This window comes from Pagrus pagrus (genome assembly GCF_965226575.1).
Source record: "Pagrus pagrus genome assembly, chromosome: 7".
NCBI classification, from domain to species: domain Eukaryota; kingdom Metazoa; phylum Chordata; class Actinopteri; order Spariformes; family Sparidae; genus Pagrus; species Pagrus pagrus.
Window position 1 is genome coordinate 29,021,135 of NC_140191.1, and position 25,911 is coordinate 29,047,045.

General features: G+C 40.7%; 1 protein-coding gene across 1 annotated transcript in view; it reads right to left on the reverse strand.

The window, feature by feature from the left end:
• LOC311260424 (dolichyl-diphosphooligosaccharide--protein glycosyltransferase subunit STT3B-like) overlaps positions 1-21,064 on the reverse strand; it is a 61,913-nt gene extending 40,849 nt beyond the window's left edge. The window contains exon 1 of the mRNA XM_084358219.1: positions 20,230-21,064. Within this exon, the coding sequence (XP_084214345.1) occupies positions 20,230-20,507 (278 nt within the window). The 5' untranslated portion in view covers positions 20,508-21,064. The remainder of the gene's footprint in view (positions 1-20,229) is intronic.
• Positions 21,065-25,911: the final 4,847 nt, after the last annotated feature.

Consider the following 25,911-nt stretch of genomic DNA (forward strand, 5'->3'; position numbering starts at 1 on the left):
AGCACACATATGATGTTTCTCAATTTAAAAAGATAAATTTTTCAGGTAAAGAAAGTCAGTTTGTCATAAAACTAATGAAATACTGTGAAAATACTTAATTATTAAGACTGTAGACTAAGACAGCAAACAGTCACATTAGTGACGTTGTTTAACGGTCAGCAAAACTGTAACTTTAACATTACAGAGCTGGTCCTGTATATTATCCTGTATATACAGCTCACTGAACTGACAAACTCTATGTGGATGGTCTCAGTCAGGCTTGCATATCATCACATTCTCCTGCAGACTGAATCAGGCTGTCCTGCAGGATTTCCCTATATTTAGCTGCATTCATGTTACCCTCTACCTTTACAAGCCTTCAAGGGCCTAATGCTGAGAAGTATCCCCACAGCATAATGCTACCACCAACATGCTTCATGGTGGGGATGGTGTGTTTGTGCCACTTGACCTTGGAGTCTCCCCACATGCCTTTGGGTGAACTCTAAATTTAATGATTTGAGCTTTCTTCAACAGTGGCTTTCTCTTTGCCACTCTCCAATAAAGCTTTGACTGGTGAAGAACCTAGGCAACAGTTGTTGTATGCAGAATTCTCTCCCATCTCAGCTGCTGAAGCTTTTAACTCCTTCAGAGTAGTCATAGGTGTCTTGGTGGCCTCCACTTCCTAATGATTGATTTAACTGAACTCCAGGGGATGTTCAGTGACTTGGACTTGGACTTTTGTATCCATCCCCTGACTTATACTTTTCAGTAACCTATTTACAGAGTTGCTTGGAGTGTTCTTTTGTCTTCATGGTGTAACTGTAGCCAGGAATACTGATTAACCAGTGACTGGACCTTCAGACACAGGTGTCTTTATACCACAATCACTTGAGATACATTAACTGCACTCGAGTGATTCCCATTTCACTAATTGTGAGACTATTAGCACCAATTGGCTGGACCTCTGTCATTTCAAAGGGGGTGAATACTTTTCCATTATATATTTTTTTAATTAATTTAAATTTTTTTTTTTTTTTTTTTACCATGATTCCATTAATAAAAGCAATAAAAGGGGAAAACATCCAATGGGGTGAATACTTTTTATAGGCACTGTATATATCCAAATAAGTGTACACTATATTTTGAAAAAATGTGGTGTTTTACATTGCCTCAGAAAGCTGCTGAAAGTCCGACCCAAACGGCTGATCTGTGGCGTAATGCAGTAAGTGATGATCTTTAAAGGCAAAGAGGAGGGAAACACATTAGCCTCTCAGAAGTGCTCACTTTGCTGACTGGTTAGCCAAGAGACCCGACACAACACAGTGAGAAAGCCTCTCCCCTGGACAGGAGACACTATCAAATATACATTAAGGAAATGGAGTTTTTTGGAGCTAGTCAAAAAAGGCCCTAAGGCAGAAATCTGAGGGGGTTCCAGACAATTTGGAGCAGCTGAAAGTTCTGCACTGTATTGAATCAAAATTTTTTGTAACCTTTGACAACTTCAAGGGATTTCCAGTTTTGTGGATTTACAGAGAGCTCAAACAAAAATGTGCAACTTTACTTTTTAGGAATACGACTTACACTTGTAGCCGCTGTGCAGAATTGAATTCTGAATCTGACACCATAGAGTCATGGACAAGCAAATTTGCACAATTGCCACACCTTAATGACAGCTAAGTTCACAGGGTTGGTTTGAGCCCTTTTTCAGCAGTGCTGGTTGGTCAGTCAGAAGCACTAACAGCCTAACAACAACACTGCCTCAGCCCATTGCAGTCATGATGATTATTTAATGAGGAGTTGCTTTGCTTCTCCAACCAGCTGCTCATCTGAGTGCCTTAGGAGCAGATCATAGGAGATGAGACAGACCAGCTCTGCAAACTATTATTTACAGCACACACACAGGACACTGCAAAGCACAGGCTATTTACACAGCCTCTGGAAAAATAATACGAGCCTGCTGACCACACCGTGTGCATAGAACACCGACGGCGCAGCAGCTCACCACAGTTCCTCACTTTATCGTCCTGTAACTCCTGTTATTGCATTTTAGTTTTTCAAGATACTACTGTTGTCAAAATCGATACAGTTGCCAGCTGTGCTCCCTCTTCTCTCCGACAGTGAGTTAACACACACACACACGCACACACACACAGTCGTGCCCACATAGCCCCAGCTCCTCTCACTCACTCAAAGTGTTGCCTTCTAGTCACTTGTTTCATTTGCTCTGTTTTGTTATTGTGTTTGCTCAGTAAAGACAGCTAGCGCAGAGCCTCCGCAACTGGTGTTGGTTGACAAAGAAAACAGGATTGTTTGGAAATACTTCACATTTAAGGCAAATGAACAATGATACAATCATGTCCATATGCAAGTGATGCTACTGAGCAGTGTTAACAAAAAGTGCTAAAAGAACAAATTTAGCAAAGCACTGAAGGACTAACATGTCGACTCTGCCCTGCAGAAGAATTTTCAGGTTGGCAACAGCTCGTATTTCAACATCACTGACTTATTAAACAAGATGGCCCAGTAAACTGGATTGGTTATTGTTGTCCAGTTGCTGGGCCAACAGCCATGTTTAATTCTTAAAGTTAAGCTAATCCCCCTCAGAGATATCAGGCCAAAGGAATCTCAGACAGCAAAGTCTTATCAAACTACTTATCTGCTGTGGTGCTTAATACATATTACACAATCTTTTTTATATTTATCTTTTAATGACAATCTTTCATTTTTCACTCTCAATGTAATGTCAAATTTTCCCATTGGTATCAAAAATCTAATATTTTTTTTCAAGATATTCTTGACGTGACAACACTGAAAGATAGTGAAAAAAATGTACTACACTATAAATTGCTCCAGTAGAAATCTTGATTGAGAATTAGGGCAGCAACTAACGATTATTGTCATTATCGATTCATCTACTGAGAATGTAGAAAGGTAGAAAAAAAGAGTCCTGAGTGTCATCAATGTGTTCTCTTTCATCCAACCAACAGTCCAAAATCAGGTCTCATCAAGGGTCTATTCATTTTCTATCATAAATTACAAAGAAAAGCAGCAAATCCTCACATCTAAGAAGCTGGAACCAGCAAATGTTTGACATTTTTGCTTAAAAATAACTAACAATCAATCATCAAATTTAACAATTTCCTTTTGATCACACAATCAATTAACAGTTGTAGCTCTATTGGGAATTGGCATATATTTTTTATAACTTACTACTGAGTTGAGTGGGGATTGTGCATGGAAGGGTGCCATGAAAAAAGTCTAATTGAAGGAGTGCAATAGTTTATAAAGGTTTGCCCAAGACCAAACCTGCGCCAAGGACCAAAAAAAGCAAGCGTTTACAAAAAAGAGTTTATTTAAGCTTAATGAAAGCATTTAATGAGTAATCCACCAAAGCGAAAACAAACTGACATTGTTTGAGAAAAGGTATTTTTGCTGCTTACACTGGTCTACATAATTATAACAATGCACACACTGTACCAACATAAAGTTGAGACCGATACTGGACTGCAGATGTAAGTTAGCTTTTAGCTAACTCTGGTACAGCTAAGAAGCTGTGCACTGTCCCTGTCAAATAAACACATAAATAAATAAATAAATAAATAAATAAATAAATAAATAACACATTAACAAATACCTCATTATCGCCTTCTACAGAAACAAGTCAATAATTATTGCAGTTTGAATAATATACATTAATCTAATTAGCATTAACCTACCTGCAACAGATTGTATTATCCCCTCAGAGTGCACACAGTAGCTTCCTCTTAAAGTTCTCTCTTCTGTCAGTGCTGTAGCTTTAGGGCAGAAAGCTGACTTGTGTGTGTACTGCCTATGGTATCTGGCAGTTCTCAGAGTTCACCAGCTATTTTATTCACTTTATTAAGAGTCAAAATAGAGTCTTGGTGCTGAATAAAATCTCCAGCTAATGGGCCAATTACTTGCCACCAAGGCTGAGAGAGGAGACGAACTGACCAGACGCAACAAAAATTGATTTCCATTCAGCTGGTGGCGCTTAGTACACAGCATGGATACACCAGTGAAACGATCACACATCTAAAGGAACAAAAAAGGTGTGTATAAGCTAACATCTTACAAACATTTTAACTTTATCAAGGCACAGTGTGTCATGTTTTTTTCTGAATTTTTCATTTAATTATAATGTATGCTGACAAGGCATACATGCATGAGAGACTAGACCTGGGAGATATGGCTGAAAGGTCTATTATGAAAATGAAGTTTCCTATCGGTCAATATCAATAATTATTGATCATTTAAAAAAAATAAAAATAGGACAGGTTGAATTTAACCTCTTTTGTACGAATTGAACCACTTTATCAAGGCACATAAGTCATAATTTATGGTAACACAACAAGGCAAAAACCCACAAATAAAATGACATAAATAGGTAAAAGTCATGCCGGCGAGCTGATCTGTATTTTTCATATTAAATTTCAGAAGCACTCATTTTCTCAGGTTCTTCTCTGATGGTAATGGGTTGTGCTTGTGTTTTGGTTGGTAAAACACCAGCAGCGGAGTTGGTGCGGCGGATTGTGAGCCATATGCCGTTTTTCCACCAGTGGCCGTGCCAGTTTTACAGCGTGGAGTTGAGCCGAACCGTGCCCACAATGGACCAGCTCTGGGGTAGGGCCAAGCTGGGCCCGCCCCGCCTCCTAGCAAGCTGTGGTGACATCTCGCGCCTGCCGCCAACCTGTAACAAGCACTTGTGTCTCCTCATAAAATCAATACTCAACTCATGTCTGTGCAGGAAACCTGAGAGAAAGACATTTTAAAAAGTCTTTGTGTTCAGCTCTTAGTAGCTTCTAACTGAATCTTCAGTTTCTCTCATCCTGTTTGTACTTTCAAATATCCGTTGTGTTTTACTGTTGTGTCATGTTTGCTTTCAGCTGTTTCAGGAGTAATGTTAAGTTACTGCTGGTGAAAACGCAAAGATTTCATGTCATGCCGTTCGATAATAAAAGCTTTTAAATGACTAAATAACGGGATTTTGTTGTGAAGAAGTTATAGGAAATGATAGGTGTTTGTAGTTGAATTAGCGGAAAACACTTTGTTAGCAGTGATTCTTCGATAGTACTGCGGGGATCAGAACAAGTGCGTCATTGGTCAGAGACACACTTCAATCAGGTAGCCCAGTTGTAGCGGAAATGCAAATCCCAGCCACGTCGGTCTGCCACTACTAGTCAAATCAAGTAGAGCCAGGCCGGCAGATATGATGGAAAAACAGCCGGCTCCTATTGGGAGCACCGACCACTTTGGTTGTCGCAGCTGCAGTGTCTCTGGGCTCACAGGCGGAGCGAACAGGCCAGGTGGTGGAGCAGTGACCTGTTTGCTCTACTTAACGAGCCTAGAGATACTCCTGAAGCAAAGAGCGGCTCCTGCGGATGTGTGACACTGAGAGGGGCAGCAGAGGACTGGGACAGATGATGTCATTGTGTTTGCTGGCAGGGATGCAGCTTGTAAGCCGCCATATTAGACCGTAAGAAAAGACATTGCCATTGTGTGGCCTTAAAGTTTTACAGGCGGAGTATAGGTGGTCTACACTGCACTGGGATCAATAATAACGCCTCACTCCACACTCTCCTGTGGTTGCCGGTCACATGGCGATGGTGCAACCTAACTACACAACTGTTTTTATACTGGTCAGCAAGCCACCAATTTGGCTGTCCTTTTTGCAGCTAGGTCCGCGAATTTAGACAGAGCGCGGCATATTGGGGGTCTGTTTTGGTCCGCCAATATGATGCCTCGGAGGGTACACTTTTTGCCGCCTCCATTGCTATGTAAATCCAAGGCAGCGATGTGCCAGCAATTGCGTGACATGGGCGGAGGTGTCGATGACGTGTACACTGTTGTGCGACCCACAGCTGGGAGTTTTAAAAGCAGGAAACAGCTGATCACAGCTGTCAGTTCATCACTTCATCCGTGGACGTCAAGATGAGCAACTGGAAAGCCGCTGAGATCCGGGAGATGCTAACCATCACAGCCGAGAGAATCATTAACAACCAGATCACGGGGACTGTGAAAGATGGTATTTTGTACCAAAAGGTCACAGAGGAGCTTAGCCAACGTGGATTTCGCCAGGAGAAAAAGCTGTTGTTTTACGCCACTGTTCACGCCCAACTTCGTGCTTCACGTCACGTCACATGTTTATGCCTACCCCAGTGGCAAAGGAGGAATATTATACCTCTGTTTCACATAGACAAGGCGGCAGATTGCAGCTTTTACCTGGCTGCAAATGTGGCGCATTTTCTATCTAAAAGGGGCTACTCAGAGCTTGCTCCATTATCAAGGGATATGACAGGCTGTTTATGACCCTTCTTAGCCTTATAGGCTTTCAATTGGTTTGCGTTTAATGCCTACACATGACACTATCGAACGTTTTATCGAACTACTCTCTTTTTGTTATAGATGACGTGTCTATCGCCCATACATATTGGTATTGTTTTGTAAATCGCCCAGGTAAAGCCATAGCAGACTGTTGATCTTAATAGTAACAGCTGTGCTTTTCCTGCTATGACAAGTGAAATTGTCTGCTGTGAAAATGACCTACAGAAATACAGACAAACTGCTGTCGTCAGTCCAAATGCAGTTAAAAAGGTTATTTTGCGAGCGCTGTATGTAAAGGTACAAGAAGGAGTTGTTCAGTAGGCAAGTTCAAACTATTAGCCATAAACTGAAATAAAAGAGAATAAACTGTTTCATCAACACTGATGTACTGTACAGGCTGCTTTACTCTTGATGCAAGTCAGAGATCTTTTGCAACCACTGCGAGGCAAACCATTGAACAGAGTATGAAGTGAAGTCTAGTCTAAGTACTGTGGGCGGAAGTAAAAATACAGCATATGGCTCTCTGCATTTTAAATGCCTCTGTGATGTTTGCATAAAGAGAGAATTTGCAAAGAAAGCAGTGCATCTAGCAAGTGTCTCTATAATGTGATTAGAAAAGACTGCATAAGCTAATGTGTTAGCAGTATGGAGGCACACTGCCAGAAGTAGCAGTTCAAAGCATGATGGAGGTTAAAGCAGAAAAAAGCTGTAACTCAAGAAGAAGAGCTTGTTGAAGCGGCCATTCACTGAATTTAAAGCTCAGACACAGTGAGGAAGTCTTGTCTCCATGTTATGTCTTACTGTAGATGCTAAATGGATATTCAATTAAATTTTGGAGGTGTGAAGATTCGACCCCCAGCCATCAACGGACAGTAACAGAAGGCAGAGAGAGACAGTCATATAACTTATGAAATTCACAAGAATTAAAGTGTTGGTGATAAAATTCTGAGTTCTTTCAAAATCAAACGAAATACAAAAAAAAAAGTTGTGAAAATAGTACAAATCACAGCAAGCGATTTATTATCACTGCAGACATATTTGGCCAATCTGAGTAGATTTATATTTACCCTTTAGAGAATGTCTATGTCCATTTTGGTAATATTCAAGACAGACATTCATGGATTTTTCATATTTTGAAAATTATAGAATGACAGATTTCTGAATAGTTCATAGGTTGCTGCACGGCAAAAATTGGTCACAATTCTGTGGAGATGCTGAAAAAGTTTCAGCTCTGTAGAAGTACATGTGCTTTTTAATGATTTTTTTGAAGAGGGGTGTTATCAGGCCATTGAGCAATCAAATGGCTTCAGGCTGGGACTCTGATCAAGCATTTGAAGTTTGGTGTTAGATTTGACCATGGTACACACTGAAGAATGATAGTGGTGTTGTCCACATACTTCACAATAAAGTTATCCTGTTGTCTAGGGGTGGAGTCAGGGGTGTACAGTGTGAACAGGAGGGGACTGAGCACACAGCCCTGGGGGGCTCCGGTGTTGAACACTAACAAAGAGGAGGTGTGACTGCCAGTCCGCTAGTTAGCTCTCATGCTGTAAGGCTCGAAACAAACAGCGTTGCTAGAAGATATAATTATATACTATAAACTAACAGCTTACAGTGACAGTTACCGTAGTTATCTCTCTCCACAGTGCTGTGTCAGCGCTAGTTATAATCACTGGCTGGGCACTCAACCCAAGACCTAACGTTACGAGAATTGTTGCGGAGTACCATCCATCTATCCCCACAAACAGCTTGCTGGAAGGAACTTGCTAATATTTTGTGCTAGTTAAACCAAGAGGGCACTGAATATCCATACTGATATTGGCAGGATCTGACCGGTTCTGCTGCTGGGTTGATGCACTTCTAGGCCCTGTCCAGCCATCATCATGTAACGGCGAGTCTCCTGGTATCTCCTCCATGCTCTTGAGAGTGCTGGGAGACACAGCAAACCTTCTTGCGACTCATTCTCACCAGTAGTGACAAGGACACTAGCAGAACACAAAACTAGAGAAGAATCAGTCAGGAAGGATAAGGAGAGGGTCTGTGGGCACCATATGCAAAACCATTCCCTTTTTGTCTTGTTTTTGCTTCCCAATTGCATCTTTTGGTGACACACACACATGCACACAAAAATGAAGAATTATTTCAGCTGTTGCTGCATCTCACAAGTGCTGTGCTTTATTTCTCATATGACTTTATTTATTATTAACATCCTGGACCTTTATAACACAACTGTCAACAAACACCTAGTCTGAGCTGAAAACTATTACTGGCTCTGTTTCACAAGGTCATGAAGATTTGCTTCACTCTGAGAACAGTTAATGGAGAAGCAGCTATTGCCTTAATATCTTTGATGGCAGCAGGATCAGACAAATACACCTCCGCACGCTGAGACGATTCCCAGAGAGACGCAAAGTGAAGCCAATTAGCTGCTGACACGGGAAAATACAGCAGGGCAGGAGGAGAGCAGGAAGCTCAAAGAGGTGAGGTTGGTGGGATGAATGGAAAAACAAGTTCACTGACATTCAGAGGTGTGTGTGTGTGTGTGTGTGTGTGTGTGTGTGTGTGTGTGTGTGTGTGTGTGTGTGTGTGTGTGTGTGTGTCTCAAGTTGGAGCTCCTTACACTCAGTCACTTGCCTCTAGTTACAGAGCTAGAAGTCAACAAACAACTGGCTGTGTAGAGAGGAGGCACAGTGTGTTTAAGTGTAGAGAATGTATCCTGAGGGGACATGTCAGATAACATAAAGAAGAAATGAAAATCTATCTGATCAAAATACTCTCCCCTACCCCCTTAACCCCCCCTGGCCTCCCCTTGTGCCCCTTACTGTTCCTTCCTCAACGCTGCCTGAGACACTTTACTGCTAATTCACTGTGTCATTTCAATCAAGACTCTTGGCCTGACACTGCATTGACAATGTCTCTCCAACAATGAAAAATCAGTCAAAATAAACCTTACCAGACTAAGAAATAACAGGTATCAGACAAAACAGGCATCCTGAAAATTTGTTGGGGATTTCTCAGCATTTCCTGCCACTTTATAGACTGAATGATTGCTCCAGAAAGAACTGATGGCTAGGTCAATTAGGAGAACTATTGTTAGTGTAAGCCCTAATCACTTTATAATGTCAAAAAACAGAAAGTGATGTCACAAAATTCAAGTATGACCTGTCAAAGTCTGATTTATGTGATAATCTGCTACTCAATAGTTGGAAACTGGGAAAAGGATTATGTAGTGCTCCTTACACTGTAGGCAACTCTGCACAACAGCAAAGAGCATATCAAATAAAACTGGGGTGACATCACAATAAGACAATAAGGGCGATCAGAAAAAAAAAGACATGATGAGATGTCTGACAAGAACACCAGGTTTTATTGCACATCTGTTTCATCATCACAATCTGTCAGTATGCTTATACAGTAACAGTGTTGTGGGACAGAGAATTATAGCTCCAGGGTTAATATCCTCCACACAAGTGCCACAGCAGATCACAGCCTATCACAGCCATACTTGCAAATGTGTATGTGCCTCATACACACATCCATACATATACACACTGACAGATTTCACAGAGTAAACAAGAAGTAGGCATGGTGGGAGTCATAGATCAATCAAAAGCAGTAGTGGAAGAGGAACCGTCATGCTAATGTGCGGTAAAGTCAAATTCACAACTCGAGCAGCAACACCACAGTGCAAATAGTCCAGTTTTCACACACAACTTGTGATAACCATATCTACTTCCTGTGGCAACTTGAAAATCTGTCAGCTTTCATGTATGAATGGCATTTGCACTTACTGGGGTCGTTCTTATTTTCATTCAACGCTGAATAAATGTGACCCAGTTGTATATACAGAGAATCACTTCCTGTAATCTTCCTCTGATAAAATACATTTCCAGAAGTGCAATGGTGTGGACACTGATGCCAGGCAATTTCACCCTCCTATTTGAATGATAGCCTTAAATGACTCATCCCCATTCTGCACGTTGTGTAATGAAACAGCAGAATCAGTATTATGTAATCTGAGTAAAGGGGATATTCCACATGTAGACGTTGGGGAGGATTTCCTGGTGAAAAACAAATTACTGAGACAGAATGGAGCTTCTAAACTCAAAAGTGTTATTAATGTCGTTTTTTTTCCTTTTTTTTACTTTTCATGTCCTCCTGGTGCACCCTGCCAGCATATCCATACACCTCAGTGGTGCTGTGACGCAGCAGCTGAATCAGGACACAGGGGAAGCTGTTTTAATAGGCAAAGGGAGGTGGTGATGTTAAAAGTAATGACTAATGTGCCAAATTCCTGAAGGTACCAGCAGCTCTGCGACTATCAATCACTACAAGACAGGAAAATTGTATTTTTCCTGATGAAAACGTAAATCTGAGGAGATGCCATTTGTATCTGTTAAAATCAAAGGTTATGGGGGGGTTTAACATCTTGCTACTCACTATCCCACAACAGCCCGTGTTCATCTTCACTATACTTTTTTTTTTTTACACTTCCATGAGGTAACTTGTATCATACTGTGCACATTTGCTTACTGAATTCTACAACAAAAAAATACTTCTGTTTTCATTTCTCTATGGTCATTGTAACTGACAATAGTAAAATAATTGTGTAATACCTTATAATGTTATATTTTCTGAGATGGTTATTGTACTGTGAGAATCGCTTACTATATAAACCTTAATAAATATTGGGCCATACAATGCACCAAAGGAGATTTCAAGGGAAAAATATACTCCACAGTTAACACTTAGAACAGTAATATTTAGTAAACATATATGATGGACGAATGGGTATAGAAACAAATCCCTGTCATGTTGATCAAATCTAAGTGAGAGCATGACTTTATATACAATGATTGTACACTCCTGAGAAGTAGAGAGCTTTCTGCTTTGTAACGCAATCCAACAAAACAAACCTGCTATTAATATAAGACTTCAAACTCAATTTGCAGATTTTTTCTGACATACTACCTAGGGCTACACAATAAATCATTTCAGCGTTGTCACATCCCAGGAAGTGTGAAGTCAAGGCAAGCAAGTCAACCCAAACACATCCTGCTACAACTTTTTTGCTTTTTAACACAAAAACAGAACACACAAGCGTCTTATTTTCCATGACTTATCAACAAGAGAAGTCTGTTTGATATTACATAATCAGATTTGAGAGTTGTTGCCCAGGAAGAGTTTTAGAGAGGAGAGGAGAGGAGAGGAGAGGAGAGGAGAGGAGAGGAGAAACAGGGAGAGGAGAAACAAGGAGAGGGGAAACAAGGAGAGGAGAAACGAAGAGAGGAGAAACGAAGAGAGGAGAAACAAGGAGAGGAGAAACAAGGAGAGGAGAAACAGGGAGAGGAGAAACAAGGAGAAACAAGGAGAAACAAGGAGAGGAGAAACGAGGAGAGGAGAAACAGGGAGAGGAGAAACAAGGAGAAACAAGGAGAGGAGAAACGAAGAGAGGAGAAACAAGGAGAGGAGAAACAGGGAGAGGAGAAACAGGGAGAGGAGAAACAAGGAGAAACAAGGAGAGGAGAAACAAGGAGAGGAGAAACAAGGAGAGGAGAAACAGGGAGAGGAGAAACAAGGAGAAACAAGGAGAAACAAGGAGAGGAGAAACGAGGAGAGGAGAAACAAGGAGAGGAGAAACAGGGAGAGGAGAAACAAGGAGAAACAAGGAGAAACAAGGAGAGGAGAAACGAGGAGAGGACAGGAGAAACAAGGAGAGGAGAAACGAGGAGAGGACAGGAGAAACAAGGAGAGGAGAAACTAGGAACTTCACGCTGACCTGAATACGTCAGCTCAATGATTGTAAGAACAAGCATCGGGTAGGTTAAATGTTATCACTAAAGCAAGCATTGCTGAGTCAGGATCATTATTCTCACAGAATAATGCTGCCTCACGTGAGCATCACACAGTAATGTTACAGCAAATGCAGTCATGTGTTGGGAATACGCCAGCAAATAGCAATCTGGAAGATCAATGACGATAAAAGACAGTAGGTATTCCAAATGAAGCAATTGTTTTCTTCATCCTGGCTCCAGGCATTACTGTGCGCAAGGGGTGCCGTGATGTGACAGCTGTCGATCACAGACAATTGACAGATTCCCCTCAGAGATATTAATGATTTAGACAGGATTCAAGATCATCAAAAATGTGTTATTTTATTTATTTCAACACTGAAATGTCATTAGATTTAAGTAAATCAGCACTGTTTAATAATACAAATTACACTGCATGCATAATTTTTAGGCAAATTGTATTTCTCAGGACTAATTTAAGTGTTGAACAAATACAGTGCTCTCAGTCAATTCAAAATGTTATTGAAAAAGTGGGGGCTAGATCATTATTGGGTAATTTTTGAGGCCTTTGCTGGCAAACCAAGCAGTGGAGTACTTGGATGCATTTGATGGCGCATTATCCTGCATTAAGATCATGGCCTTCTTGAATGCTGCAGACTTCTTCCTGTCCAACTGCTTGAAGAATGTTTCTTGCAGAAACTGGCAGAAGGTTTTGGAGTGGATTTACAGTCCATCTTCAACTCAATAAGGTTCATCTAGCTCATCCTTAATGATAGCAGCCATTTGATAATAAAAGCGACACTATGTCATGTAGGCAAACTCTTCTCTTCAGCAATTCTGAAGAAAGATGAAAGTTGATTTTTGAGTCTCATTCTCAAGTAGTCAAATTCCCCAAATAAGGACAAGTACAACATTTTCAAAACCAACAGTTTTCCATTTTTGTTGACACTATGTCAGAGAAAAGTTGACTCAGCTCTACGGTAAATTTAAGCTTGCTGTTGTGAATGAGAGTGCATTACATTGAAAGAGGAAAAGTATTAGAAATGGGAATAGGGCAGCACATCCCAAAGCTGAACGGGCAATTAAGTCTTGTTTATTTGTTCATATAACCCCACAACATGTTATAACTAGTGATGTCCCTATCAGGTTTTTTTACCCCGATCCCAATCCGAGTCATTTAATATTTAGTATCTGCCGATACCGAGTAGGTTTTTTTATTTTGTTGAAACAAAGTAAATACTTTCATATGGCTCTTTCTTATTCTGCATGCTATTGCAACATTGGTTTTCATTTGTTATTTGTTTTTTAATAGAAACAACCAAGTAAACAAAGTCAGTAACTAAACCTTGATCCTCGACCACGGAGATGGGCTGGTTATCCAGAGCGATGAATTCAATGACCCTCTGTAATATTTTTGGCCATGTCACTGTCTAAAGGATATTTCTCTTTCCTTTTGAAAGTATCCGCGAGTGTTTGTTGCTTTGGTGCCTTTGCCTGTATTGCTTCAGTGAACTCGTTGTGTTCCTTTGAGTGTTTAGTGTAGTGTTTAGTACTTTAGTGTAGTATTAAATGCAGCTCTTTTGTTACCCCCTCACGAAACAATCGTATCGCAGATGTTACATGTCACCGTTGGACTGCTTTCGCTTTCTAATTTAAATATTTCTACACTGCAGACATTTTATCCACAGGTTTGCCAGAGTAACGTTCTCTCAGAGTAACGTCTGAGTTCTTCCACAAATTTTGCTCCATTTACAGCTGACATAAAAATAATCGGGCTTGGGTCTACATTCAAAATTGCCGATCGTGATCAGTGAAACAATGCCCATACCGCCCCGATCCCGATCCCGCAGATCTGCTCGGGACATCCCTAGATATAACATGTTATTTCGTAACATGCTTTGCATCATTCCTGTGAGATGTTAAAGACAGAGAGCACAAGTCACTGGAAGTAGTAGCAGTAATGTAGTAGCAGTGATCATATTACTGCAGTAACGCAGCAACAGGCCCTGCCTTTGATAACAACTGAACATGATAAGCTTCATAAAAGAAGGATAATTACAGGGCTGTTTGATATGATTGACTATAATTGTACTGGGGTTTCTATTTTTTGTGTCAGACCAAAAACTCAAATTATAGTCAGTAATTGGAAAAATGCCATCTATTTGGCAGTAAATAAAATATGTGCACTGAGTGTGGTGTAAAGTCCAAACTGAGCAAGGTCGCAGCCACCCTGGGGGTGTGCTGTGTGTCAGCCTGCTGGGGTCTATCTGGCCCTTCATCTCCATGCCTGTTAGTGGCAGCCAGTAGGCCAGTACATTTGCTCCACTGTCTAGTGAATGCACTTGTGTTTGGCAAAGTCACTGCCACTAAAGATTCAGGTTCTCAGGTGGACCAACTCAGTCTGTTAACAGAGCTGGCCAGAGGGGAAAACTGTCATGACCTCTGTGACCAGGCAGAGTGCATCGCTGAAGGGACCTAATCAGTGGGACTGACTGTACTTGTTCTCCCGATTCATTGGCCGCAATTCCAACATTGCCTTGCAATGTACTGCTACAGAGCAATCTAAGCTCCTCCATCATTTGACATCAGCAGCAGTGAAAAGATGAGATAACTAGGCAGAAACAAGTGAGAAAAGAATCAGATATGAAAAGGCAGTGAGAGCAAATGAAGCCACCGGGTCTAAATGTAGGATCTGCTTTCCTATTCTGTTTCAAACAGCATTTTCCATTTCTCCTCCCAAGGCTGGCTTCCTTTTCATTTTAAACCTTCAAAGCACCTTTTTCCTCTCAAGAAAATACAGAGGAAGAACTCGATAACATCTCAGCAACATGGCCTGGGCCTAATACCTGATCATTACCGAACACAAAACCAAGGATCAAGGAAGTGATTACAATTTACCTATTGATTTATTTCAGTAGGACCAAGAGACAGACAAACATATCCATCCTATCTCAAGAGTCACCAGCATGGCTAACGACCACTGCTTGGGATGGGAAGCAAGAACCCGAACCATTGAGAACCGGTTCCAAATTGTCCAATCCATTGGAATCGGTTGCCACTGAGCTTATCAACTGATGTTGGCATGGTTTTCTGACTGACTTAACTTCACAACTGAGCAGCATGTCCACTACCAAGGCAGCGATGTACTAGGGCTGGGCGACTGGATGAATATATCTTCTATCGACAAAAGGCTCAAAACGACGCCAGTTGGTTTGTTGGAGCCGATACGTTGGTCTATTTTTGACATTTTATTTTGCTAAATTAATGGTGCACATCCTTGAAAATTTCCCTCTATAAATGATTAACCTGTACCAAAAATAGGAAGGGGAAAAATCAGTTATTTCTTACAGTGATTAGAAAGGAGTAGAGGAGGAGCAGGGCTCTAATGATGATAATATAAATGCAAATATATCGGCAAACCCCAATTGATGGGCTGACAGTGGCCGGTGAGAAAATTTTAACACACCCCCAACCCTTATGGTACGCATCATGCATCTCTGACACATTGAAATCCAAAAGGAGGCAGCGAACTCACTACGCATCACATTTTATCCCTGATAATGCTACATTGTGAACAACAATGATGACAGACTGTTGCTACAGCTAGCTTCCAGGCTACAGCCATCTTGAAAAAAACTGATCCGGACTCAATAAGGGAACTGATAAAGAACTGGACTCATAAATAGAACAGATAATGGTATTAGTATCAAAGCAGCAGCAGCCGATATGAACTGTTGTTTACATTTTTATTTGACACGTAATAATAGCTGCATTTGCTTTATGTTTTTGCACAAGCTACTTGCTCAAATTACTGGACATCTGGATTTGAAATGATTAAAACTGATAAGCTTAAAATGATGATATGATGTGAATGAAAATTGAACTGCTCGATATTATAAAAAAAATAAATTGCAATTATTTCTGACATATTGTGATTGCAATATGATTCACAATTAAATTAAATAATTACATAAACTATTAAATGATGATGTGACATTAGTTGGGGTCTGTACCAAACAAACATTTTTCTTACATCTGGAGAACAAGATTTGTGGGCCAAGAAATCTCTGCAGAACTACAAACAAAAGTATTCAGGTTCGACATACAGTCCTAGATATCACCTCAGTTACTGACGTTGTGAAGCAGACAGATTCTGTTTTGATTAGATCTCCTCTTTTTGATTGATGTAATGGTTTAATGACTGTACTGATATCAACCATGTCATCTTTGTAAGAGAACTGGAGACCAAGTGACACTAATTCCACTCAAACGTCCTTTGAGTCATTATTCATAGAGCTGCAGCTTTGAGCACAAGATGATAGGTGAATCAGACGCCTTCTGCATGTCAGACGCTTGTCTCAGGGAGATAGAGCCCTTAGTACAACAGACAGAGACATAAGTACTGATGAAGCCATTTTTCTTTTCTTTCTGATGCTGCTCCGTGCATGATTAACACAGCCCAATCTTGAAGCATTAAATAACCATCTACAGGGTGTCTGCCTAATGCCAGTCCCGACCTGCTTTGCTGTCAGATCTAATAGCACCATCTAGCACATCTTAAAGAAAAGGGCTATTAACTCGCCACATCAAAAGGACACATCGGAGAGAGTGTGTGAGGGAGAGAGAGAGAACATGGTGGAGAGGTGATTTGACTGTTAGCTCTTCTGCGTTACTCTTTAAAGATGAGCTACAGAATGAAGGCAAACTTGAAAAAAGGTCATGGGGTTGTACATGGGGGAAATGTGATCAAACAATGGTCAGAAAGGGCTGTAAACTGCGCCGCTTTTATCCTCTTCTAAGCTTGACAATCTTGAAGTTTCTTCAGTGTGACCTTTAAAAATCAGACTCCTTCCACACATCACACAGCAGGTTCAAAAACCAACCTGTTTTACATTTACAACAGTTGGGCAAAGAGGAGCTACTTCCCCTTTCATGAATGCGCGCGCGCACACACACACACACACACTGTGTGTAATGTAGATTTGCCCACTTTCGTACTCTGTACTGCGACTGCTGTGCAATAATTTGCTTGAGAAAAAAGTTGTATCTTATGTTATCTGATACATAGGGTGAGGCAGACTGTCCTGACAGTAATAATACTGTAGTCACCATTTAAAAACTAATTTACAACCTTTGATATTAAAGTCAATTCATTGGTCCATTTTGTGATACAATTCAGAAATTAGAGCCCAACTGATAATTGATCTTTGGGATTGATGCCAATACCGCTATTAAGAAGCAATGAACGATCACACATTTTTTGCAGTGTTCCCTCAAGTGTGGTTATAAGATATGTACTGAAGGCAGGATATTTTACAATTTAATTTATTTATTGTTTATTGTCTAAAATAGAATAGAGTTGGTCCAATTCAGATACCAGTTTTGAAAATGCCACTGATACTGCCAAAAATGCAGGAATCAGTATCGGCAAGTACGTGAGTCTATGCACCGATCAGATACCACGTCATTTAGAAACAGGACCCTGCTACTTACCAGTTAGCTCCATTAGCTCTGCTTAAAGTGAAACAACGGAAATCAATTCCTCTTCGCTGGTCTAGAAGCCAACACAGGAATTTGCGCAGTGCTGCCCCTGGTAACTACTGTTTTCAGAGTGCCGAAGAAGAAGTGTTGCTAATTTCAACACCAGCAACCTTATAAAGCATTTGAAAAATCAAGCAAAAAACCTGACGAAACTGCTCTGAGCTTGACTACTGACATTTGGACCTCCGATGTGTGCCCCATGTCTTTGCTGGGTCTGCACACTGGGTGGACACAATATCGGCTTTAACAATTGCACTGAAACAGTACACCGACTAGGAAACTGATAATTAGAAATCATCCAAAGCATCTTAATTGCATATAATCTCTAAAAAAATAAATACATAAAAGCTTCCATATCGTTGCATATCAGGCAACATATACGCCAATACCAATATGTCTGAGATAGGCGAATATCAGCCAACTAATACATCTGTCAGGCTGTATAAAAATGTATGACAGATTTAATTCATTAGATGATATACAGCAAATAATACTGACCTTTTACATATTGCAACACCTAATTATTTCCTGCAGAGAACACACACACACACACACACACACACACACACACACACGATCTCACACACACACGATCTCACACACACACACACACACACACACACACACACGATCTCACATTTGTCTCCTCAAACATCCAAACATCTAGTTTGCATAATACTGCCAGTCTGATAGTAAAGGGAGAATGATAGAACAATGAAGCAGTGTATGTATAAATTTCACTCCATGTCATGCCATATTAGACTTTCAGACAGCGACACGCAGAAACTAAAGGATTCTCCCCCTGCCAAAGCTCTCGAGCCTCTCAAGCCTCCTCTTTTTTCCAGCAGACAGACATGAAGCTGGCAGTTTAATCTACACTGCTGGTCTCAGAATAATCATTAAATGCTTTTAGTGATGCAATGCAGTCTTGGGCCAGGCAACAGTCCCTTGGAGTACAAATAAAAACCTTTGACAATTTCTGGCACAGCCAAGCTGGTATTGGGCTGCAGAAGGGAGCATCCGTTTTGGTTAGGCAAGGTGCTGGCCTGTTTAATCTGAGGTGCTTCATGACTTCTGAGGTAAAGTTTGAAAATCATTTTACTTGAAGTAAAGTACAAAATCTGACTGTAACACCTTGTCTTGCAGCAAAGTCTGCCAGCCTCACTGTCCAATTGTAGGCTGCTGCCTGGCTGCATTAATGTAAGAGACAGTGTGAGGAAACCCTTTCATACTTAAAGGATGCACCAAGATGCTGCCAAAGTATTCCAAGTGAAGTCTGGCGGAAGTGCTCCTATTGCATGAGCTCACTGGCACTTTCAATGCCATATGAATCAGAATACTTTTTTTCATTCAGAATAAAGAGTACATTTCTAAGGATGAACAATGGTTTTATAAACTTGTTAAAGCAACATTATGTAGAAATTGTCTTTTTGTGTGATTTGATGACCCCAACAGTTTCTGAGTGCAACACCACTGTCGTAAATACATGTTATGTTATGTTGTGAAACATATATCTTAAAAGTAAATATGTAATGACATGATCCTACCCTCTCCCTGAAGTTACATAAGTGCTAGAAAGAAGGTAGAAAGCTGGCAGGGTCCGCCACATATAAACAAAGTAAAAAAGTACAAGCTATGTTGTCCTTTAAGGTCAGTTTGTTTATTCAGTTTATTCAGTCACGAGTTTGTTATTTAGTTTGTTTAGGCATACGATTCAATCAATGAAGATCTTTCTTTTCTGATTACAATTTCTTCCCCGAGACTACACAGTGAACCTTTAAAAAGAATAGTATGCCAATATCGCACCAAAAAACCGGTGGGAATAATTATTGGATACAATATGATCACTGTAAAGTCCGACTCAGGACGTGCTCCTGTTGAAATCTGTGCACGCATGGTTAGCACACAGACTATATTAGATCTTGAACTGGTGACAGGCCTGTTGCAAGGCAGCAAAATCAACAAATCAGACCAGAGGTGATCAGCGGCTACACAAAGGACAGAGCTGTGTCAGAAGGACTTCAGCCAGTCAGCGGCTTCTTTCCGGGTTCAACTCGCGTCAGATGAAGCTGTCACCATTGTCCTCGTTTACTCTGCTGTGGCGCCCCCTCCTCCTCCTCCACTGGCTTTTTACAATGTTGGACTTCATAATGAACTACAACAGAGAGGCAGGCGTCCCTCGGTACTGAAAGGGGGAGTCTAAATTCATTTAGAAATTATTTTTAATCAGCATGATGGTCGGGGAATATACAGAAAAACGCCTAGACGTGTATTTAGACACATGTGCCGAATGACTGACTGGTGGCTCAACTACTAATCACAATAAGTAGATATAAGCCTGGTCACCATTGGTCCGACGTGTCCCGCTTATGTTAGCCAATACATGCAGGTGTTGAATTCTTGGTCGCAAAACCAAAAGGAAGGACATGGTAATGTGAATTTAGGCTCGTGATAAGACATGCTACAACCCGTTCAGCTGACATGTTTTAAAAGAAACTTCCTCGCTGTCTCTTGTAGCAGCACATCTTGACAAACAGGTCTAATCGCTGAGGTGTGTGGGGGGAAGCGAACTCACCAGGGGTCAAACTCGTGGATGATGCTCTCGAAGCGAATGACAGCGAAAAGCCTGGAGCTGAAACCGGCCAGCCAGGCCAGGAACAGGATGGTGAAAGACAGCAGGGACTGCCACCCGGCTGGCTGCGACAGGCCGCCGGATAGACCTCCTCCTCCTGACCCGGCGTTGCTGCCCCTCTCTGCCACCGCCGTGCTGCTGCGCCCGTTCCCCGAGTACGACGCTCCAGAGTTCAGTGAGGATTTGTGTTTGTTGTCGGAAACCGACTGATGCTCCGCCATATTCTACGTCAGTCCTGTCGTGGCAAGCAAGCGAAGTGAGCTATCCTTTTATCACACAGGAAAGAAAAGCCCCCCTCCTTCTTCCTTTTCGCTGCCACGCTCCACTTCCGAAACTACTTGCACCACCTTCCCTACGCGGCCCCGCTCCCCCCAAAACACTGGCTGTGATTCCAAACTTTCTAACCTTTCTTCCCACCAACCGCAACGCCAGCTAAGTAATCCCAGGGAGTCACATAGCAGCACGGTTTTGCAGCATACTGGAAGTGACACATGCGGCTCGAGCAGTTCCTCCTTCCTTCCTTGGAGCTGGATGAAGGGGCGGGAGCTGTTGGCGGAGCAGGAAGCGCTGTCAGCCTCTCACAGTGAGACAGGTACAGCCAAGAGGGACGCAGCTCCGGAAGAAACCCAATCCTACGGTAGAGCGCGCTCGACGGACAACCGAAGCGGCCAATGACAATCGAGCAGCCCGCTGAAGACGCTCCTGCGCGAGGGAGAGAAGTGAAAGACGGCGGGTGACAGACAGCGGGAGGAGCGCCGGAGTCACACGAGCCAATGAAATAAATGAATTTCACAAGAGCCAGTGAGTAAAAAGAGCCAGTCTGACAGGAGCGCGGCTTCATGTCAACTTTAGGCCCTGATCGAAGCCAGGGATTAGTTGTAATTCCTAATGGAGATATATTTCAACATTAAGATATTTATTGGACACGTCGTAACTTCATGCTGTGAACAGCCATGTTTGGTAGGCTGCCACTTTTTAAATAGGCCACCATTATAAACTTTCTAAGTCATAAGTAGTGGCTTTATTAACGGTTAATAAGCCATTTACTAATGCTTAGTTGAATAATTATTCACCATTAAAGGGGCAGGCCTACTGCTGCGATTTTGTACTGCACTTCCATAAATTGGGGGACTCACAAGAAAGATTTTGAACATTGAAGCACCAGACGCTTACGATAGGGATGAGGCCCTACTGACAATATGGGTCATATATAGTCCCTACTGTGGGAAGGGACTACAGGTGAAGTCCAGAAACACTGGATCCTACATCTCCCATCCTTTCATTAGAATCCTGACTGGGGTTTTACTGCAGGACACTTGAATTGTCTCTTTAGCTCTTTAGTTCGTCAGAAACACTCCTTTAATCGATCAGTTGAGCTCTGATCTTCTCGGAAAGTGCTTCAGAGGACCAAAGTCACATATTAACAACCTATTTACAACTGCAGACTTGAATATTGTGATAAATATTGTAAGATTAATTCCTTATTAACATTTATAATGGCTCGTTAGAAAGTGAGAAACTGTTGACACTGTATTTATTACAAATGTAATGTTTATTACCCATTCTCACAACCTGGCAACCCAAAAATTCAGACTATTGTTGATATGTTAGTATTAGTAGCCTATTAATATCCTAACCCATTTATTAGACATTATAAAGCCATTCGTTTTTTTGGGAGACTTATCAAAAAGCATTACCCATGGGTATGTTTCTTTGCTGCTCAATATTAAATCCATTCACTAAATCCATCTACTCTGTTTCAGTCTTTTATTGTGTATCACTCAAATCAGTGTGCCTTGGTGGAGCAATGAGCCAACAAATCTATAATTCTTTATTTCCCTACCAGGAAACATCATCATAGGCCCATAAAACAAAGCTGGATTCCTCCAGCATTTTGGGGATTCTGAGACCATTAGATTTATGTGTCTTGGATACAAGCAGAGCGATAGAGAGGTTCTGTTAAAACCCATCCTCACATAAAGAAACAAGGAGAGGGATAGTCCTGAGCTGAAAGAGTTGAGCTGCTTGGGGAGGATCTCCAGAGCTTGATAATTCATCACGTATCTGCTGGAGCAAACGGAAGACTTTCTGGACAAAAATAAATCTTTGGAGATTGTAAATCAGATTCACATTATTCAACATTCTGTTAGCCTTTCCTGATATATTCTTTCAAAAATCTTTTTTGAGCACAGTGAGATGAATGAGCAAATATTGTTTACTGGTTTTCTTTCTACAAAAGGCCTGAAACTTGTTTTTTTCAATCAGCTTTTGGGTGTAAGGTCTCGCAGGAACACATTTTCTGCCAAAGTCATAATGGTTTTGATAATAAGTTTTCATGTTCTTGTGTCGTTGTCTGTGCTTTTCTCACCAGTTTAAAGTTGGAAAAAGGTGTTGTAACACATTTCTAAGCACCAATAAGGATTTTGCAATATTTTTATTAAAATCTGATGACAATTACTGGTTTGATTGGCAGTAAAGCAGATTAGCTGACCTTTTTGGTGTTGAAGTCTTTAAAGATATTAGATAAAGATTAAATAATATTAAATATTTAAATATTTTAGCTGTTGTTTTTTCCAGACTAGACTTTACATTTAGTAATGAAAAACATTATAGAGAAGTACTTGACATTTTCAGGGTCTTTGTAGGAAACAAACTTTTCCTTGGCTTTCCTTGTACAGCATCAATTGATGCATGTCTGTGGTTCATAGCCATGGGGTGTATGTGGGTTCTTCACTTTCTTTAGATTGGTGGGTGGTTGCAAAAGCTCACTCAGCTGAATTTAGTTTTGATGAAATGTGTTCTGTAAAATTGCTGTGGTTTGCCTCAATATGTAAAAACTGTGGTGCATCAAAAGCGAGGACTAGAATGAGGTCAAGGTCATTCTGTGAAAAATAATACTTGAACAAAATCTAAATTTTTCCTGGGGCAGAATTGATCTTAAAAACAAACTTTCCTTGCAGATATTACCTTCCTTTTTTCTGAGCATTGTCTTCAAAACACACACAATCATGCCCATGCAAAGGTTCTGCTACAGGAGAGAAGAGGTAGGAACTTTAAGGCTAACCTGTATCTTCTTGTATCATCTCTTATCCCAAACTTGCAGGAGTCAACCAAAACTGATTCAGGAATAAGTTCACCTAAAAATAGGAAAATTTGTCATACTCACCGCCAAGCTGATGGAAAGTTGTGTGAAGTTTCGTAGTCCACAAAACATTTCTGGAGCTTTAGAGTAGAACAGCATTGCAGCATTCCCCTTAACAACTTAAGTAGATGGGGAATTCTTTAAAAACAACAACAACAACAACAACAAAGAGCCCAGAGATCTTAAATTGATTTGAAATGACGTTTCACCCTCCACACACTGTCAAGTTCGTGCACCCACTTCAAATTGCATGCATGCTAAAGCTTTCAGCTTTGCAGCTGCAGTTAAGATTTCGGCCTCAAAAAGGTGTAAATTATGTCTATTTAAATCAGTCCGGGGTTTCTGGTCTTCCAGAGACTTGGATTATGCCGAACGAGCTGTATGGAGGGATTTGACTGTTTTCATTTCATTTGTTTTTTATGTTTTAAAGTCCTCATTTACTTTAGAAGTTTAAGAGAATGTTGCAATGCTGTTTTACTGTGAAGCTCCGAAAATGTTTTGTGAAGAACAAAACTTGACTTTCCATTGGCATCAGTGTGAGAAGATAATGACTGAATCTTCATTTTGGGTGAACTTATCCTCTATAGTGAGGGAAATATATTAGAGCAATGATCTAAATTAATTTACATTTAAAAAGAAAAAGAAAGAGAGTTCTGCATAAAATAAGATAAAAGTAGTAAATCATAGTGTATTTAATGGAGGGATAGATTGAGGAAGTAACCCAATATGTTCTCCACACTTCTCATACTGTGGTATATGTGAAAATAACACAAAAGATAGACTGATTTCATTTTGCATATCAGCTCGATGAATCTTTTTTGGAAAATGAGCCTTAAGCTCCAGCATGACAGTTGAATCATCTGCATTTTATCACCAAACCTATTGAACCTAGTCTGATAACTCATATTGTTGGTTTGTTTAAGAGAATGTGTTTTATCTTCCCTGTGGTTTCAATGCAACTTCTGCATTTCTGCTCTCCAGACTGCAGACTTCAATATCTTATTACTAAATGACTTTGGACTTTAAACTAACATTCATATATCAGTCCATCACAGCTTGCAGGCCCACTTCTAGTAACGTTCCGCATGAAAACATAAGATGCTAAGCAAGCATGCCATGAATCACCATTGAACTAAATCTAAATGACATGTTTTAACAGTGCCGGCCATTAGAGTAATTAATGAAGGAGTAGGGAGTGACCTTTACAGCTAATGAGGCAAATTCATTCATTTGTCACATCTCTGCACAGCTCACTGAGATGCAGCAGAATCAGTGACTATCAGGTCCACAGGAAACACTTTGTGGTTAGCTGTGCTCCTGCTGCTAGCAGGGTTGGAAACCATGAATACCTACACTGTGTGAAAGTGTGATAAAGCTTTCACAGTTGATTGCGTGAGATCACATCTCATATCCTGTAGAGCTGCAGAAGTTTTGAATCAGTTAGGAAGTTTTAAGCACCTACACAAACCTTTTTTGCATTTGAATTTTTTTTTAATTTTGTTTCCTTAGGGCAACAATGTACCATATGGATAGGCTATAAACAAGTCATGAATCACAGCAAATGTTTAATGTTTTGCTGCTACCTATCTAGGCCAGGACTCTGTATCATTCTCAGTTGAACAAATATCACATCCTATATGGACAAATGATATACAGTCTCTTCTGTTTTCTTCCACGCTCTAGAGCATGCATACACTGAGCATTGTGTTATCTTTACAAGTAGAATAACTCCACAAATTGACTCAAAAGCAACAGATGCAAAAACATTGTAGGAATATATAAAATCAAATATTTAAACTTAAAATATATCATCCACCTCTGATTGTGCCACATGTGGCTCTGCTTCTTTAAAAATGTACTTCTTACTTCTGTACGTCCTCTTCCTACTTCATGTTCAGCTCATTGGATTAATCAGAAACATATCCTGAGACGCTACAACATTACATTTAAATATAACATATATGGGATCCTGTGGGGAAAGAAAGAAAGGACTTTCTGCTGCCGCAGGGAAATGACATGCAGCGCAAGGTTGATATGCTTATCCAGGATCCAACATTTTACTTGTACCTGCCTCCTCACTCTGTAAGGCAGTACCGTGTTCGGCCACCTGATGGCAACCTAAACTTGTCTTTTTTTTCTTTTCTTTTCAGAATGGTCAAAGCAAACATGAGACTGTATCTGTATCACCTGTATCTTATTTTGTAGCTATATAGTTTTGAGACATTCATTTGGGAAAAATAGTGCCTATTGAATGATGAAAGGTTCAAAGTAGCCTATCATAAAGGCTGTACACATGTACATGGAGACGAACATCACAGACTGTTGTTTGTGTATATAAGGACCATCATTGAGAGAAACTGGTCTCAAACAGCAAACAGCTGAGGTATTGAAGATGCACAGGCTGTTTTAACTACTACAGGCCTCACATGAAGGCGTTAATCCTCCTGATCTGTTCATCCCTTGGATTAGCACACACACTATGC